This window comes from Scyliorhinus canicula, chromosome 6 (assembly GCF_902713615.1).
Source record: "Scyliorhinus canicula chromosome 6, sScyCan1.1, whole genome shotgun sequence".
NCBI lineage: Eukaryota > Metazoa > Chordata > Chondrichthyes > Carcharhiniformes > Scyliorhinidae > Scyliorhinus > Scyliorhinus canicula.
Window position 1 is genome coordinate 124,662,264 of NC_052151.1, and position 19,919 is coordinate 124,682,182.

A 19,919-nucleotide genomic window follows, 5' to 3' on the forward strand; every position below is an offset into this window, starting at 1 on the left:
CACGGGTTTCTGGGCGATGAGGGGTGCTGTCAATGGGAAATCGTGTTTACAACGGTGGGACCAGTAGATCCAGCTGGCGCGCCTCCTTCACCGCCGAAAAACATACGTAAAGTAAATCCCACCCATAATGTGGGAAAATGTGAAGTTGTTCATTTTGGAATGGCAAACAAAAGAACAGAGTATTATTTAAATAGAGAAAATCTGCAACACAAAGGGACTTTGGGGTACTTATGCACAAACACAGAAAGCTAGCACACAGGTGCAACAGGTAATCAGAATGGTGAATGGAATGTTGGCCCTTATTTCAAGAAGGTTGGAGCATTGAGTAGGGAAGTCTTGCTGCAACTGTACAAGATACTGGTGAGACCACATCTCTAGTACTGTGAGTGGTATTGGTCCCCTTATCGGGGGATAGATATTGGGCAGAAATTAAACGACTGCGTTGCACCTGGCACTGAGCTGGGCTTAATGGGTGAATCGCGCAAGAGCCCCAAATCGGGCTCCATGCTGGGCTCTGGGAGAGATCCAGGGGCAGGATTCTCCGACCCCCCGCCGGGTTGGAGAATCGCCTGGGGCTGGCGTCAATCCCGCCCACGCCGTGTCCCGAATTCTCCACCACCCGAGATTCGGCGAGGGCGGGAATCGCGCCGCGCCGGTCGGCGGGCCCCCCGCAGCGATTCTCAGGCCCGCGATGGGCCGAAGTCCCGCTGCTGACAAGCCTCTCCCGCCGGCGTGGATTAAACCACCTACCTTACCGGCGGGATTGGTGGCGCGAACGGGCGCTGGGGTCCTGGCGGGGGGCGCGGGGCGATATGACCCCGGAGGGTGCCCCCACGGTGGCCTGGCCCGCGATCGGGGCCCACCGATCGGCGGGCGGGCCTGTGCTGTGGGGGCATTTTTTCTTCCGCCTTCGCCATGGTCTTCACCATGGCGGAGGCGGAAGAGACCGCCTCCCCTGCGCATGCGCCGGTATGACGTCAGTAGCCGCTGATGCTCCGGCGCATGCGCGGACTTATGCCGGCCGGCGATGTCCTTTCGGCCCCGGCTGGCGTGGCACCAAAGGCCGTTCACGCCAGCCGACGGAGCGGGAACCACTCCGGCGTGGGCCTAGCCCCTCAATGTGAGGGCTTGGCCCCTAAAGGTGCTGGGTAGGGGAGAATCCCGGCCCTGATCTGTATATTTAAATAAATATATGGACAGTGTATGTATCCGGCACCGTGACTGCACGACCTCTCCAGGGCGCTGTTTAGTACTGGTTTCCACAAACGTAGACCAGGCATAATGACACTTTGGGTGCACGGGGGGGGGGGGGGGGGGGGGGGGGATGCCATTTAAAATGGTGCCCCTGCGAGATTGACTGAAGTTTGGCCTTGACAGGAGAAACTCCCTGAGACTAAAGAAATTGGCGAAGTGCCGGTAGTTAGCAGGGTGAATCCTGTTGCTGCTGCCGCCAAGAAACATCCGCAAACATGCCCAAAAGTGGACTTTGACTTTTGTCTGCTGAATCACGCCCATTATTTCATTGGAGGCAGCTCAGAATAGATTCACTTGGATGATCCCCAGGAAGGAGGGATTGGGCTGGTTTCTCCCATCCCGCCAGCCGCAAGAACGCTACGGGTGAGCCACATACAATGGACAACTCCATTGACCTCGGGTGGAATTCTCTGGTCATGGGCGGACGCAGCTGGAGAATTGCACCATTGTCTTTTGAGCAACGGTTACACAGTTGGGACTGTACTCATTGGGATTTAGAAGAATGAAGTGATCTCATGGATACATGCATCTACTGGCCGAGTTGCGCCCGAACGCAGGATCTACCCAGCTCACCACATTCGTGAGATCTAAGGGGATCTGGCGAGACATTGCGATATGAATCCCGCCCATTGTGCGCAGGATCAGTATTTGCAAATCTGCATATCAAAGCGAGACAGCTGGTCACTGTAAAATGCAGCTCACCTGATCCACTGAGGCCCTCGGATCTAACCCCTTTGCCTCAGAGACCTCAGGTGAGCGGCGTCCAATGCTAGTGCCCACAAACAGTGACCAGATGGAAGGGCATTTGGGGTGTTCTCCCAGAGGATCGGAAGTTCCCCAGGAGTTTGTCCTCTGGGCAGGGTGGCACCCTTGCACTGCTGGTGCCACCTGGGCACCTTGGCACAGCCAGCCTGGCACCCTGGCAGTGTCATCTGGATGCCAGCCTGACATTGCCAAGGTGCCTAGATTGCACTGCCAGGCTAGCAGGGCCATGGTGCCAGGCTAGCATTTTTCCTGTGCCTGGGATCGGGCCCTGGGGTGCCCTGCCCGTGTGAGATGGGGTGTGGGGGAGGCCGAGGACATTCTGGAGTTGGGGCTTTGGGAAGGTACGGGGATCACATCGCAGGGTCGAGAGACCGGGGCGCCATTTAAAAATGCTGTCCAAATCTCCTGCACTGAGGAGTTCCAGTGAACGGATCTCCTCAGTGTAGGAAACGTGACTCAGTGGGCGTTCCCCACTGAGGCCCCAGATTGCAACAGTCCCATTAGATAACGTGATGTTTTTACGGTCCTGCGAGCACAGGGAAACATCTGGCTAAAAGCGCTCAATAGGGGATTCTGTTGCAATTTGGTTAGATCGCACCTATAGGGTTTTTATGGGGCTTGACAGGGTAAATGCTGAGAGGGTTTCCCACTCATGGGAGAGTCGGACCACAGAGCACGATCTCAGAATAAAGGGGTGCCAGTTTAAAACTGACATGAGGAGGTATTTATTCTCTCAAAGGGTTGTGAGTCTTCGGAACGTCTTGCTACAGAGAGCAAAGATTTTTTCCAAACTAAAATGGGAGTTAAAACTATGAAGCAGAGTCCTTGTATATATTTAAGGCTGAGATAGATAGATTCTTGATCAGTAAGGAAATCAAGGATTACGGGGAAAGGGCTGGAAAGTGGAGCTGAGGAATGTCATTGTATCAGCCATCATCCTATTGAATGATGGAGGAGGCTCGAGGGGCTAAATGGCCTATTCCTGTTCCTATTTCTTATGATCTTTATCACATCTTACAGTGGCTTCATCTTTCCATGAGGTCCAAAAGAGAAAGAAAGATCAGGAGTGTTGCATCACTTCCTGTTACAATGTATACTGTCTCATTAGCATATTACACAATTAGGATTAACATAATAATAATCTTTATTCGTGTCACAAGTAGGCTTACATTAACACTGCAATTAAGTTACTGTGAAAACCTTTTATATTAAAAAGAGTTGCACATGTAACTCAATCATCATTTTACAGTCATGTATTTTGTCTTTTTTTATATTCTCATATTTGGTCGTCATGTGCCATAGTGCCAGGAGTTAAACTTGCAGGTTCTTCAAAATGTTGCTGTCAGTTTGATGTGAAAGTGCAAGCTGATAATGTTACAGTGAAGGAAACTGAGTGAATAGAGCAAGCAACTGCATGCCACCTTAACCAATCAGGTTGACGAATTGTGAAATTACCAGTGCAAGGACTGAAAAGGAAGTGTAGGATAGAATGGGTGAATTCAATGCCAAATCGGGTACAGAAAGAGAATTGGGGGGTGTGGGGGGGGGGGGGGGGGGGGAGAGGAAAGAGTGACTTAAGAGAAAATGGAAAAATAAAATAAATATATATTTTGCATTTTTAAAACCTCCAACAGCTATTTGTAATTAATTAGAGGTTGAATAACCTCAGTAATCGAACTCTTATCGCGTTGTTAAAAAGATACAATTCTTAGACAGACATGGACTAGACTTAACTTTCTGTGATGAGTTTAGTTTATATCTGCTGCACAAGTACATGACGCAGTTCAATGAATTGAGCCATTACCTCACCATTATTTTGACAGCAAATTATGAGCTACCAAGTTCTTATGACGGCTTATCACATTGTAATAATACACTACCACCAGTGGGAGCACTTAGTGCCACAACTGGCCAGAGGGTTTGTACAGCCTGAGAAGTTTACATGGGCAGTTCCGATTTATATGCGTAGAGTTAGGAATTTATAATGGAGCAAATGACAGCTGTGAGACAAAAAGTGAGACAAGAATGTGATAACAAAATTAGGTTTTGTAGACAGGATGTGTCCACAGATGTATGAACGTGGCAGTTGCTGTTGACAGTGTCCCTGATACACTTCCTAGGTGAGTACACAGCAGGCATTTACTAGAAACCAACACCTGTGAGTACAAAGTGTTTTCAAATGCAAGATACAGGAAGTGAATACAATGCACTGAATGTACTTCGCGCCCCTCCCCCCCCCCCCCCCATGCACACACATTCTAGTTCCTCATTCAGTAATCTGGTTGAGGATTGTTTGTCAAAACTTAATGTAGCTAACATTGGCAATGTATTTTAGAACATCATCATTCATAGAAAATTACTGCAAAGAGGATGCCATTTTAACTTGCATTCTCTTCTGTGTATACAGATTGTTGCATTTCAGAACAAGTGATTTGATAGTTCAGCAGTTTAACATTCTGTAGACTTTAAGATGTAAATATGAATCTAAATTATGAATACTGTTTCCTTTATTTTGTCAGACATTAAGTTATTATTCTCAGTCATATTAGGCTTGAGAAGAAGCAGAAAACTAGCTGTCTGCACTGGCTTGGCACCTCTGAGCAGATATGGAGATGGGCCAAGCAATCAAAACCGTCCTAGTCAGATAAGAGAATCCATATTCAAATGACCGACCATTTCTATGTATATGGGGAGGAGACGGTGCAATTCTTTAAAGCAAGAGCAATATACAGGTTTTTGTATCAGTCAATGTCAAGAGAAAGGTATAATCTTTAAATTTGCTATTTATTCCTAAGGCAATGGATTCCATTGCACGTTAAAACTTTTCACAAAGTGAGAAAATGATCATTTTATTCAGCTCTATAGCATTTTCAACATGACATCATTTATTTCATATACTTGCTACAGGAAGCTTGCTGATAAAAATCAACACCCGCTTCCTTATAAGTACAGAAATAAAGTCACAGAAAGCGGAAATGTCACTTTTTTTTCAAAGAAACGCTTTAATTTTGCTGACATAAAATGCAATAATATGCTGTTCAGCCAATGAGCTCAACAGTTGGAAACGGCAAAAAAAATAAGCAGCACGATAGCAGCTTCAACAGTTCAGAAAAGAAAATGTTGAATAAAAACTTTTACTCTGATCAGTACAAAGGTAAGGAGCGTTGATGTTTAGTGGGAAACTTGTGCATTTTAGTAAATTGACTGTCTGTTAAAGTGACGAATGTTTTGAAGGAGGCAAAATGCCATTTGTCTTGCCCGGACTAAGTTTTATTTAGTCATGTTAGCTCTGCGAGTCTTCTTTCAGACCTGCAAAAGAAATCTGACATTTTTTTTGTGCGGAGCCTCATTCTTTTTTTACTAAAGCTGATTAAAAGCTGAAAGATGTCTTATTTCATTTATGAGGCTTGCTTTGGAAATTTAATGACCATATGATGTAACGATCAAATTTACCATGGACCTGAAAGTGACCAAATCATTCCAGGAGTGACACTGCAGCTTTGAAATGCCTTAAAATGGGACAGGATATGCTTTATGGGAGAAATACACCAATGTTTTATTTTGGGGAAGTTTAGAATAACTCCAAACAATGCTTGACAGTGCTGTTTTGGCATCTTTTCTATACTGCGCCTAGTGTAGTACAATATACAACCATACGCCTTTTCCAAATTCATATGTTCCTTACGACTGGTACTATTTTAAGAAATCAGACCTTCCAAGGTCTTGTACTTAACTGTAATAGTCTGTGTCCTGTGTGTTCACAGCAGCACCGACCCATAAGGATATTACTTTGATACTGGTAGCAACAGCCCAATAAAATAACTTGCCACCTTCAGAATTACACTTCCTTTTTATTGGCCAGAATGAGAAGTTCAGTAACTAAGTAAACATTTGTGAACCTTGACCTCTGAAATCATTTAAAAGGAACAAATGGGGAAGCAGATCATGGGGGGGGGGGGGGGGGGGGGGGGTTAGACAGTAATGTTGTAATGGGTGCAATTCACTTGTGTTTAAAATTCTACACACACTCCAACTTCCAAGAGTCACGGTCCAGTTCATTTCAAAGAGATTTTGATTTGTCGAAGTATTAAGGTAAGGGATATTTATTGGACTGTATTATGTGAAGTTGAACTCCGATGAAACCAGGTTTATCATTACCTGCAGTATTACTTTTCAGGAAGTTGTTGTTGATTTCCCTCTGCAGCCTGTCAGCTAAATACGTACGGCTTGACTTTGAACTTCACAGATATGATTTCACGTTTGTGCTGATCTCAGCCAGGGCAGCAGTGCAACCCTGCTTATTGGCCTTCACATATATAAATGAGGGAAATGAAAAATTATGCACGCAGTCTGCTTCAGTTTGATATACAGTGACTTCTGCTGGAAAGTTTGTATGATTGTCAATTGCAATAAGATTGCATTCAATATGTCTTCCATGATATGAATATCTCGCCAATATTATTAATGGCCACTCATGAATAACTGGGTGAGGCACTACAGGTGCCGTTGTCAATCTTGTGTGAAGATATTCACATCGTGAGTCAGGACCTAGAGAAAAGAGACTCATTCATGTACTGACTTCCAGTTTTTGCTCGCCCTCTGCTCTTGCCCACGTTGCTGTACAAGCACAACATAATTAGACTGTGGTGTGATGGAAATAATATATGTCTAAATTCTGTTCTATCAGATGAGAAAAGTTACTAATTTGGCCACAATTTCTTATTTAAAGGCACATGACTTCAAGCGCAGTCTTCCTGCACATTGCTGCAACTCAATCTCTGATGATTTCTTTTGTAAAGCCAGCAATACTTGATAACTGAGATGACACAACATGTAAATGTTCATTGTGGTCAGCCCCGAATATTAGAGAAGGAAGGCCCAGGTCAATTTGCCAGTTGAGTTGAGTCATGTTGGTCAAGATGCTGCATTTAAACCCAGCATCACGAGACTGAGGGAGAAAATTATGCCAATTCGTCTCTATTTAACTTGAGTGTGTGGATGGAATTGCACTTCGTCATATGATGCTCATAACCAAAATCAGGAGCCAGGGGACAACCTACACGATGAAGAATAATCCTGTTGAAGTTGTTGCTTAAAAGGGAGAATAGAGGCAAGTAAAGGAAACTGATGATAAAAAGTTGAAGTTTCAACAAACACTCCCAAGTTCTGCTGATTTGTTTTTATGGCATCTATGTTTCCAGGGATAGTTTATTTGAAATTGCCCAGTCCTGTCTAAACTTTATAATCTTCTATATTAACCATGTTAAGTGGTACGAATCTACATGAGGTAAAAATTAGGTAAAGCAATACCTTCACAACATAGAATGCAGCTGTTCAAGACGGTGACTCACCACCACCTTCTTAAGGGAAATTAGGGATGGACAATCCGCACTGGTCTTGACAGCATAAATATTAAATTTGGCACGTCACCACATTTGAATGGTTAATTTGTGTATCTAAGCTGCTCATGAACATGCTGAAGCCAGACTGTGGATATGATTTTTGTCTCCCATGGTTTCTGTTATGCACATTGAGCTTTGCTGGTCCAATGGCTTCATGCAGATTCAAAACAGAAACTCATTCTTGTGTGGCTAAACAATGCCTAAAGCAGATTGCCCATTCAGGTCAAAAAGGTTAGGAAACAGTGCATGATGCTGAAATTCCACCGGAGTTTCAGTAATGCAGTGTCATAACTTTAGGAAACCAGTCGTTCTCTGGGTACATGGCTAAAAACAGTGGGTTATGCAAGTCTCCTGCTGGAGTCCAGGCCAGGGACTGGTTGAATCCCTGTGGAATTTAATTCAGCCTGTAATTTTGTTGAGCTCATCACAAGTAGGATATCTTCTGATAACTCATTCTCACTTCTCTTCAACACCTGCCCATTAGCAGCAAATGATTTTTAAAAGTATAACTGCTGTTATATTGTATGTTATATCCCGATATCTGGATATGCATAAGTTTTGCTTACTATGGAGTTTTATTTATTTGAATTTCCACTACATTTTGTTCCTCTCCCTCCGTTGGCAATCGTCAGGCCTTTGCGGATGTCACAATGTGACTGGCCCCAGAATCTGTATAAAAATGCTCAGAGGTGCCTTGTCAGCGAATTTTTCATCCATTGCGGTGTGAAAATACAACTTTCAACTTAAACCTTTCCCCCAGGGCAGCATGGTGGCGCAGTGGTTTGCACTGCTGCCTCACGGCGCCGAGGTCCCAGGTTCGATCCCGGCTCTGGGTCACTGTTCCTGTGGAGTTTAAACATTCTCCCCCTATTTGTGTGGGTTTCACCCCCACAATGCAAAGATGTGCAGGGTAGGTGGATTGGCCATTCTTTTGAGGTCCACCAACAAAACAGAAGAAAGAAAACAAACAGGGACAAACTAAAAAGGGGCCGCTCCTGTTAGTGGCACTACCCGAACATAACAAAGATCAACGGAAACTTAGAAACCTCAGATATGAGTGCAGTTAAAGGGGTCAGTAAAACACCCCAACCCCTGTGATGCCCACCGGGCATGGAAGGCCTTGATAGTTCCCGTGGGCACCGCGTACTCCCTTTCTAGGGACACCCGGCCGCGAATATAGCGCAGAAGAGGGGCAGACAGTCTGGCTGGACAACCCCCTCGGTCGCCCGCTGCCTGTACCTATAAATGTCGTGCTTCGCCAGGCCCAGGACCAGGTTCACAAGGAGGTGCTACGCGGGTTGGCCAGGCTAAATTGCCCTTAATTGAAAAAAATTATTTGGGCACTCTGTAACTTTATAAAAAAACAACTTAAACCTTTCCCATAATTAATTAATAATATTTGTTGTCACAAGTAGGCTTACATTAACACTGCAATGAAGTTACTGCGAAAAGCCCCTAGTCGCCACATTCCAGCGCCTGTTCAGGTATACAGAGGGCGAATTCCGAATGTTCAATTCACCTAACAAGCACGTCTTTTGGGACTTAAGGGAGGAAACCAGAGTACATGGAGGAAACGCATGCTGACACGGGGAGAACATGTAGACTCCGCACAGATAGTGACCCAAGCCGGAATAAAACCTGGGACCCTTTCATGTGAAGCAACTGTGCTATCTACAGTGCTGCCTTGCCGCCCAAAAAGCTAACCAATATCAGAGACTTGTGCCTGGGAAATGAGGGATGCTTATTTGGATTATTTGTGAACGATTTCTGTAACTTGTGGTAAATAGATGAACATTTGAAAGAATGGTATGAAGCAATCAAGCAGCCATGACCTTTCACTTTGTTTTATCATCTGACATTCAGCTAAGTATGACCTGTTTTCCTTGTCACATGCATTACAGAGCTATGCAGATCAAGAACATCTAATACAATGTATGATTTACGAGCAGACCTGGCAATTCTATCTTGCAGGCTATTTTTTTTCATTAATATGAAGTACTATTTAATCTGGTTTAAGACTAGACTTTTTAATGGTTTTAGTTACGGCCTGTTGCTCAATATTTACAAGCATTTGATAAAAACAATACAGCCATGCATCAATTGGTGACAACCACATCTTTATATTCCTGTGTTTTCCTGTTTTGCTTCTTGCTTACGTGCTTTTAGAGGGGATAAAATGATTGGTTTGATGTTGAATTGACTGAAGAGGAGGGAGCTGGCAATAACAACAATGGCCACGTGACATCAAAGGTTCAACATCATAATTATGTGAATATGAGTGTGCAGAGCAGAAGATCGTAGTTCTGAACGAACTGTATGATGATGAAGTATCTTCCACACGTTATAAAGAGAATAATGAATACCAATTGTAATTTGAATGTATCCATCTAATTTCAATGTTTAGGTTTTAGCATAAACCAACAGAATAAAGTTAACTCTTAGATTAGAACACCTGAAGTGCCTAATTTAAAAAAAATAAATGTAAAATAAGCTTTCTGGTCCCATTGTGCCCCAGCTTCTTGACAGTCGTTGTCTATGAGATCAAATGTCAGTGTGTTTGTTATTCATATTGAAGAATTGTGTTAGAATCTATCGACGATATACTGGGAGCAGTTGTGTTTCTTTTGTTGTGCGTTATTGTTTTCTGCTGATCATGGTGTGTGCTTGCTCTACAATACATACATGATGTCTGCCCTCAGTGGTTAACAGTTGTGATGTGATGATTTCAAGATAATTTAGTTTATGACTGGAAAATAATACTAAAATGCTATCAATCAGTAACTCGGGAATGATTGTCAAGTTGAAAATTTGATGTTGATCTGTTTACAGAATGGATTTCATTTTATGAATAGATTAATTTTCCATTCTTTTTTCCAAGTTTCGTCCAGATTATCACCTCAACCAGCCTCACCTCAGTCAAGGTGCCCTTCCCCTTCCATCCTACAAAATAAGATTATGTCTCCATCCCAGAAGCACAGCAAGAAGGCACTCAAACAGGTCAGTAGCTTTATTATTGCAAATTGCTCTCTGTGTCTTTGCAGTGATTCCGTAGACACCCCAGACTTGAGATATTTTTCCAGAGCTGGAAGAAAGCTCAGTTAATTAATTTCTGCGGATTAGCAGGATGTTTGTCTGTTTAAACTCTTAGCTGACTGTATTACAATTGGATGTTGCAGATGAATAAGTAAAATTATTCACCTTTAATTCAGCAGACTCTGTTGCGAGCAAGGTTTTATCCAATGTTTTGTAAGAATCTAATATGTAATAAAGTTTAGTCATATTAACCCTGACAATTTTATATTATTTATATAGTTAGCTAGAATTATTCAAAAATCTATGGGCAAATTCTCTCAAGTTCCTGCGGTTGTGGGAGGAGTTTATGGTGGGAGACCCAGAAATCGATTTTGTGGCGGTGTGAGTTACAACGGGCTCTTCCACTGGTGCTTGCCATAATGGGTCGGGAAAGCCACCAGAGGCGAGCATGAACCTCATTTGCACCTATAATTGTAATCCCATGCCAGTTTCTCCATAATTCTGGAACAACATGGCATGCAGATGTCGGGACTCACCTGAACAAATCCTGTGGATGTCTGTTGAGTTTAGGATGGAGGCTGCTGGCGACGCTGGAACATCATAGCAATGGGTAGGGGAACATCGTGGACCTTCCAGATTCGGTGTCCTGGAGGAGGTCAATCGTCCAGCCTCAGGATGTTCCTGGGGATCCAGCTTCACCTTCTTTCTTCAATATTGGGTCAGTGAGGTTGGACACCTTTCAGTATGGCACTTGGATACAACAGCGGACTGTACACCATCCAGGCTGACCTCGCCACTGAATACGTCATAAAACACCCAGGTGCATCATTAATGATTATGGGGCTGGAAGATCTAGCACAGGCATTGTCAAACTCGGGGGTGCGACCCCCGGGTGGGTCGCCGGCGGGTATCGGGAGGGTCGCGGAGCCGTCCATTGCTGTTAATAACACTGGCTGCAAGCGGCCTTCAAAATGGCTGCGAACATGTAAACAAAATGCGGCCGCACTGCGCATGCGTGCCAGATCATCGGCGCGCATACGCAAAACTACGCAAGCATCAGGCACGCATGTGCAGTGCGGCCGCTTTTTTAAAAAATGGTCGCAGCTTCTTGTTTTACAAGTTCGGGGGGGTTTTATTCATTTAATTTTTATTTTTTTTTCATTTATTTTATTCATTTTTCTCTGGGGTAAATGAGATTCCTGCTTGGACACTGTGTGGTCAGCTCTCACGCTCGTGGGCAATTGCCCGAGAAGTGTGGGGTTTGGGTTGGATGATGTTTCCCTGTTACATATGTAATTAGCTCTGATGGTTCTTGCTTTTTCTTCCATCTTTTTCTCTTCTGGGATGCCTTGAAGTCTCAGGCCCCTGTTGCACCTCTCACTTTGTCGTTGCTTTTCCCCTGAGATACCGAGAGGTGAAGTTTAATTCTGGCCATGTTGAGGCCGGCTGGGTTTCGGTATTCGTGTTGTTTAGAAGTAGGTCTGAATGCGCGAGGTCCACCATGTTAGGGCCTCACTGGTAAAAACCACAAGTGATCCGCGCCCACGTGATTCCCAGCTGCAGGGACAAGGGCATCACGGGAGGCCAGTGCAGAGGGTGCTGGGCTCGCTAAATAAATGCAAATGGGTCATTAAGATCCATTTGCGTTTATTTACCTCAACCCCGCCCGGCGCCGATCTCGATTTACATCCGATTCTCCGTCCCATCGGGGAACGCATTCTGGGTGACCTGGACGTGGAATCCTACACATTGGCTTTCGTCTTCCCAATATTGATTGAGAGGAAACCTCTGAATGTCAGACAAGCAGTCTGACAATTTAGAGACTGTGGAAGATTCACAAGAGGTGATGATAAGATAGAGCTGAATGTTTTCAGTTTATATGTGGAAACTTGCACAGTATTTTCAGATGACGCCACCGAGGGGCAGCATGAGAAAATAGCAGAGGGGGATGGTCAAGGACAGATTCATGGGTTTTACCATAGGCAATGGTGCAGGAATGGGAAGCGAAGCCATTGTAATTGATCCTCTGGCAATAATTTGACAGGTAAGAATGGAACCTAATGAGTTAAGATCCCACCTAACACGAAACGATGGAGGGCATTTGGTGGAGGATGGTGAGGCCATCCATATCATTGGCTGAAGACAGCTCTAAAACCTTGAAGGAATTTGAGTTTTATGAGACCTAGATTGTTGAACAACATCTCAAGTTTCTCACTTGCTCCTGACTTCCTTCTCAGTTCATGCTACTCAATCTGTGTAAAGGCAAAAGTAATGCTCTGGCCCTCTTGAACCCAGCTGGTGCTGCAAATTCAATCTGATTATTTGGATTAAGAGAAGAATCCAAAAATAGCAATTTTGCCCAGAGCAATGTTCATCAAGCTTATAAGAGGTATGATAGAGTAATGAAACAGGTGTTGAGTGGAGTTCCACAGCTATGTGCTCAGGTCCCTGTAATTTCCAATCAAAATTAGTCCCATCTGAGGGCTGAGAAAATAGAACAAAAGAAACAGAGGATACAGCTACGCATTTTCACAAGGATTTAAATTAGTAATGCTGTTGCTCAGATGAAACTACTCTTCCAGTCAGTAAGCCTGGTGTGTTTTAAAATAAGATTTTTTCATTTCATCACATCATGGAGGCCAAGTGTTTTTGCTCCTTCATGTGCTTCAATATTTTGGCATATGTGTCACTCTTATTATCTGGACTCTGTTTTCTTTGCTGTTCGTTTGTGGAAGCTTCCTTGGGTTATCCCATATATATTTAAGAATTTAATAATTTAACACTCGGGTTCCCTTCATATTACAACTGAAGACCATACTTAACAAACAATGTGTAATAGAGATGTTTTGTATGAAATACCTTCTTCAAAATCCTGCATACCAAGCTCTACTGCAAGCACGTTCCGAATTCATGTCCATTTTGTTCTCAGATGGTCCTTCTGTCTTGGATTCTAGACGTGGTACTTAGTTAGTAGACAGACTGTAGTCATACTCTGGTACCTGTGTAACACTTGTTTATTACTATCACCAAATAGGTTACAGGGTAGGCAGGTAGTTCCGAGGCATGGTGCTCCAACCTCTCACTCTCTCCTTCTCAAGTTCAACACATGACTGACTGTAAGCCTTTCGGGAAAAGTTGAAGAAATGATTTCCCAATGAAATTTCGGGAGGACTGCCTACTTCCTGCAGGCAGCAGTAAGAGCCCCACGCTTCGCTGTGTGATGCTGCTCCACTCTGGGCAATGGGAAACATTTATGAGACTATGGAGCCAAGGCGGCACCAACTTCTGTACTCAGACAAATTTCCTGTAGGCGATTAACTCAGGGACAAGACTGCTGTACAGGATTGTGCAGCTTCAGAAGTGTTAAAGATTCTGCTGCAGCTTCTGTACTGACATTCAGCTCTGGAGGGGACAAGTCTTTCAGCTGGGATTGGAGGATGGATGTCAGTTGACTTTCACCCTTGGAAGGTACCAGCTCTGGCAGCGTGATCCTCTACAGACTCTGACATGAAATCAGACAAGGCATTCACTATGTAAGACTATTTATGGACAACAAGTGAATAAACTAGGCAGTACTTTGGTTGGTTCAGTGGAACAAAGATCTGAATGCCGCTCAGGTACTAGAAACACAGCTGAAAAGACAATAGAGACTTACTTCATCAACTGAAAAGACAAATGAAACTCCAGGGCCTCATCCTCCAACAGAGTGCTGCAACAGCTTCTTTCTCATCACTTGCTTGTGACAACTTCCCATTCGGGTCCAGCAGGTCTTCATGCGGATCGTCACCGTTTGCCCACAATGCCTTCGATATCTGCAATCTCTGACCTTACTTCAGGAAGAACTGAGAGATCCGTAACTTCACACTCTCTGCCTGGTGTTTAGTGGATAGTGTCTCTGTGAAAGAAAGGAATTTGCTGCTGATTGTATAAACCTCCTCAGCTGTTGAAGTCTATATTTCCATTGGTTCTAAATAAAGTGTAGTAGATTGCTCCATGAAAGACATGGAGGGGGGGGGGGGGGTTGGAGAATGTGGCGTCAGACCCGCGATCAGGTCCAACGCAAATCGTTGCCAGTCGCGCAAGCGCAATCGATGCAGTGCCAGTCAGGGGCCATTGAACGAGGCCCCAGTGGTGATTCTCCGCCGGCAGCTGGCCGAGTTCCCGCTGGCGTGGTTCTAACATGGCTCCACCCAGCGGGCACTCAGAGTGGCGGATGCCGCGGCTGCCCTGGTGGGGGGCGGGGGGATCAATCACTGGGGGGGTCCTCCAGGACGGCGAGGGTTTTGATCGGGGACCACCAATCGGCAGGAGCACGTGATCTGGGGGGGGGCCTATTTTGTGGGGTCCGGCCAGCTGTGTGGGTCCGCCACGTTGCATGGGGCCACTGCCACAGGCGGCCACCGTGCGCATGTGCGCACCCAAGGCCGGATGTGCAGGGCCCGTATCGGCAGCCGGAGCTGCGCAGAGCACTCCGGAGCCCCACTGGCCACCTTCAGTTAAGGGGCCCGTTGATACCGGCGAGAAACGCTCCGGTGTTTACACCAACGTCAACACTTAGCCGCCATTTAGGAGAATCACGGCCAGTGAGTTGTTAATCTAGTGGACGTGAACAGGTTTTTCCAGGATTCTTAGAACTACCCAAACATCGTCACTCAATAAGGATTGACATTGATTGTGGAGAACATACAGAGAATCAACAACCTGTCACCCCTTCTAGCAAAGTGGAGCAATAATTGGAATGTCTGTGTCTTCTGGACCTTGTAATTTGATGTCTGATGGACAAAGATATATTGGCTGAAGCCAGTTGTGAACATCAGCTAGTATGTTGACAGCAGCTCCATTATTTTAAAAGTGGTTTGAAAGCCTTTAATTTTCACTGCAGCTGACCAGTTGCCTGGCCTAAGACAATCAACTTCCTATAGGGCCACTGTAATTTTGTCATTGTCTTGATGGATGGAGTGTGTTTCATAAATGCATTCTTGTCTTCTACCTCAATTAAAGTTGTTGGATTTACAGAAACACTTGAAATGTCCAGTTTTCCTGCACTGGAGGCATTCTGTGCTCGCTGCTGGGCAGCCCTGGCATCTATGTTTTTTTAAGATGGCTGCCAGTGTGGCGTTTCCTCCTCTTTTGCCTGCTTTGGCGGGCTTCTTTGTGAGTGGACTGCTGCCTGTGGGCCTACCCATTCAACTGAGTCATGCCTCATGCCACTTTATAGCCCAATTAAATTCTGTAAGCTTGCATGGTCGGCCTGCCTCGCAAACCGGACCACTTGATCCAAAGTAAGGTCATTTTTGGTCTGCAGAACTTCGGAGAGTTTTGTATCCTGGATACCTATGACTATGTAACCACGGATTAGCTTGTTCACCCCTCACTTGAGGAGGAGACCTGCCTCAGGGAGCTGCTGGTCAATCTAAGTTCTGTCGTACCAGCAGCGACACTGGAGCGGTTCGCAGAATCAAAGTGCCTGGTTGCCTGTTCACTGGGAAGTCTGGCGACTTGCAGCAATGAGGGGAGCGAACACCCTGCCAACCAACAGCCATACCCAGACAACATGGCTTATACACACAATTCCCCAGTCCCTCATTAAAGATGACATCATCACAATGAGCCAAGTTCAGGACTCTTCCCCCCCCCCCCGAAACTAACTCCCCCCCCCCCCCCCCCCCCCCCCCCCCCCCCCCCATTGTATCTGCTGACAGTTTAGTTTTCCCTGAAGAAGTCGATAAAGGGCTGCCACCTCCGGACGAAACCTAACATTGATCCTCTCAGGGCGAACATAATTTTCCCAAGCCTGAGAAACCCAGCCATGTTGCTAACCCATACCCCCGATTTTGGGGGCTCAAATCCCTCCAGGATAATAGGATCTGTCTCCGGGCTACCAAGGAGGCAAAGGCCAAAACGTCAGCCTCTCTCGCCCCCTGGACACCCGGTTTCCGACACTACAAAGATGGTCGTAATAGCCATTTTGAAAATCCTTTAAGCTAATATGTATTACCAGCTATAATTTCTCAATCCTGACCTGACTATTGCAACCAACAATTAAAAATTATTCTAATGATGCCGTCATCCCACATAAAATAAAATAATAAAACACTACATGGACGTGCGGCTAGAGACGGGAAGGGCCCAGCGCCCCACATGGAGATTGGACGGTGCCTTACTAGCTGACAAGGCCTTCAGCGAAAGGATAGCGTGGGCCATAGCAGAGTACACGGAGAACAACCAAAATGGGGAGGTCTCATCCTCCACGTTCTGGGAAGAGCTTAAGGCCGTACTAAGAGGGGAAATCATTGCCTACAAAGCGCAAAGAGATAGGGAGGAAAGGGTGGCTAGGCAGAAGCTGGTCGACTCCATACTGGTGGTAGACCGTAAATACTCTGAGGCCCCGACTGTAGAGCTCCTGGCGAGAGAAAAGAACTACAAAGGAACTTTGACCTGCTCTCCACCAGGAAAGCAGTGCACCAACTCCGCCTGGCGCGCGGGACCCTATACGAACACGGAGACAAAGCCAGCCGCCTGTTGGCCCACCAGCTGAGAAAGCAGGCAGCCAGCAGAGAAATTGCGCAAATCAGAGGTACCAGAGGCACGTGGGAAACAGAACCAGAGAGGATTAACAAAACCTTCAAGGCCTTCTACCAAGAGCTGTACACCTCAGAGCCCCCAAAGGGGAAGGCTGGGATGAACCGGTTCCTTGATGGACTGGACATTCCAGTCGTGGGGGAGGGCAGAAAACGGGATCTGGAAGCACCACTAGCACTGGGAGAGATCATGGACAGCATTAGCTCCATGCAGGCGGGGAAGGCGCCGGGACCGGACGGATTCCCGGCGGACTTCTACAAAACATTTGTGACAGCGCTGGCCCCGCACCTGCGGGAGATGTTCACAGACTCGCTAGCCAGGGGCACACTGCCACCCACGTTAGCACAGGCCTCAATCTCGCTGATACCTAAGAAAGACAAAGACCCAACGGAATGTGGGTCATACAGACCCATATCTCTGCTGAACGCAGACGCCAAAATACTGGCCAAAATCCTAGCCAAGAGGCTAGAAGACTGTGTACCTGAGGTGGTCACAGAGGACCAGACGGGCTTTGTCAAAGGTAGACAGCTTACCGCGAACATCAGGCGCCTGCTGAACGTGATAATGACCCCCTCCGGGGAGAGAACACAAGAGGTGATCGTCTCCCTGGACGCAGAAAAGGCCTTCGACAGAGTTGAATGGAAATACCTCATAGAGGTACTGGAGCGGTTCGGGCTTGGAACAGGGTTCACCGCTTGGGTAAAGCTCCTATACAACGCTCCCATGGCGAGTGTACGGACCAACAATACCAATTCCCAATACTTCCAGCTGCACAGGGGCACCAGATAAGGATGCCCACTGTCCCCGCTGCTGTTCGCACTAGCAATCGAACCGCTAGCAATCGCGCTCAGGGCAGCAGAAAATTGGAGGGGGATCCGAAGGGGAGGCAGAGAGCACAGAGTCTCACTCTATGCAGATGATCTGCTCCTTTACATCTCGGACCCACAAAGCAGCATGGACGGAATTATCGCGCTCCTGAAAGAGTTTGGAGCCTTCTCGGGCTACAAACTCAACATGAGCAAAAGCGAGATCTTCCCAGTACACAAGCCCGACACAAATTCCGCTACCTGGGGATCCAAATAGCCCATGACTGGAAAGGGATCCACAAATGGAACCTCACCAGCCTGACGGAGGAAGAAAAAAAGGACCTGCAAAGATGGAATACACTCCCACTCTCCCTCGCGGGGAGAGTCCAGTCGATCAAAATGAATGTACTGCCCAGGTTCCTCTTCCTGTTTAGATCCATCCCCAAGGCCTTTTTCAAAGTGCTGGACAAACTTATCATGGCGTTCGTATGGGTGGGTAAAAATGCTGGGATCCCAAAGAAGGTCCTACAAAAAACAAAATCCAGGGGGGGCTAGCCCTCCCGAATCTACAATTCTACCACTGGGCGGCAACAGCCGAGCGAGTAAGGGGATGGATCCAGGAGCCAGAAGCCGAGTGGGTGCGTGTGGAGGAGGCCTCCTGCATGGGGACCTCCCTCCGGGCCCTCGCCACGGCAGCACTCCCATCCCCACCCAAAAAACACTCCAGCAGCCCAGTGGTGACAGCCACCCTCCAATCCTGGAACCAACTGCGGCAGCAATTTGGCCTGACCAAAATGTCGGACAAAGCTCCCATCTGCAACAACCATAGGTTCACACCAGCACTGACTGACGCCACCTTCAAAAGGTGGAGGCAGGACGGGGGGACACTGACAGTCAGGGACCTATACACGGATGACAGGATCGCAACACTGGACGAACTGACAGAGAGATTTCGACTAGCCGGGGGTAACGAGCTACGATACCTGCAGCTCAAAAACTTCCTACGAAAGGAGACAAGGACGTACCCACAACTGCCACGACAGACACTACTGGAAGACCTACTGGACGCAAGTATCCTAGAGAAAGGGAACTGTAGCGACATGCATGACCGACTGGTAGAAAGGGACGACACCGTACTGGACGCAACAAGAATGAAATGGGAGGTCGACCTGGGGATTGAGATAGGGTGGGGACTCTGGAGTGAAGCACTGCATAGGGTCAACTCCACCTCCACGTGCGCAAGGCTCAGCCTGACGCAACTAAAAGTGGTACATAGAGCCCACTTAACAAGAAACAGTATGAGTAGGTTCTTCCCGGAGGTGGAGGATAGATGTGAACGGTGCCAAAGAGTCCCGGCCAACCACGCCCACATGTTCTGGTCTTGCCCCAGACTTGTGGCGTACTGGACAGCCTTCTTCGAGGCTATGTCCAAAGTAGTGGGGGTGAGGGTGGAGCCATGCCCGATAGTGGTGGTCTTCGGGGTTTCAGACCAGCCAGATCTACTCCTGGGGAGGAGGGCGGACGCCCTTGCCTTTGCCTCCCTGATCGCCCGCCGTAGAATCCTGTTTGGCTGGCGGTCAGCAGCACCGCCCAGAGCTGCAGACTGGCTGTCCGACCTCTCGGAATCTCTCCAAATGGAGAAAATCAAATTCGCCATCTGAGGGTCGGACGACGGCTTCCACAGAACGTGGGAGCCATTCATGCAATTGTTCCGGGACCTGTTTGTGGCCAACGTACAAGAGGAAGAATAGTCGGGTGGCCAAGAATCAGGGGAGAATGGACGGGAATCGGGGGAAGGTAGTGGGGAGGGGGCGGGGTGGGGGGGGGTGGCCTACGGGTTCGTTATGGGGGTTTGATGGCTAGCTAAGGCCCAAAACCAAACTGTAAATAAATGCCTATAAACATGTGCCTCGGCCATATTGGGGAATGTAAATATGTAAGCCGGCTAAAGGGGGCGGCCACAGTTGTTATTACGAAGATGCTTACCTGTAAATATACATGTTAATTTTTGCATGTTTTTTTTCTCCTCTGTAATAATTTGTTATTTGTTCAATATAAAATATGAAAACTCAATAAA

The 19,919-nt window shown here is 46.6% G+C and overlaps 1 protein-coding gene across 13 annotated transcripts in view; it reads left to right on the forward strand.

Annotated features, from left to right (window-relative positions):
• The window catches only part of asxl2 (ASXL transcriptional regulator 2), a 360,043-nt gene that overhangs the window by 253,286 nt on the left and 86,838 nt on the right, over positions 1-19,919 (forward strand). For 10 of the 13 annotated variants that reach the window (XM_038800064.1, XM_038800070.1, XM_038800063.1 and 7 more), the window contains one exon: positions 10,300-10,418. In XM_038800064.1, the coding sequence (XP_038655992.1) occupies positions 10,300-10,418 (119 nt within the window). Of the gene's footprint in view, positions 1-4,960; positions 5,174-6,017; positions 6,112-6,748; positions 7,130-10,299; positions 10,419-19,919 lie in introns of those variants that run through there. The other 3 variants (XM_038800074.1, XM_038800073.1, XM_038800076.1) reach the window with 3 other exon arrangements.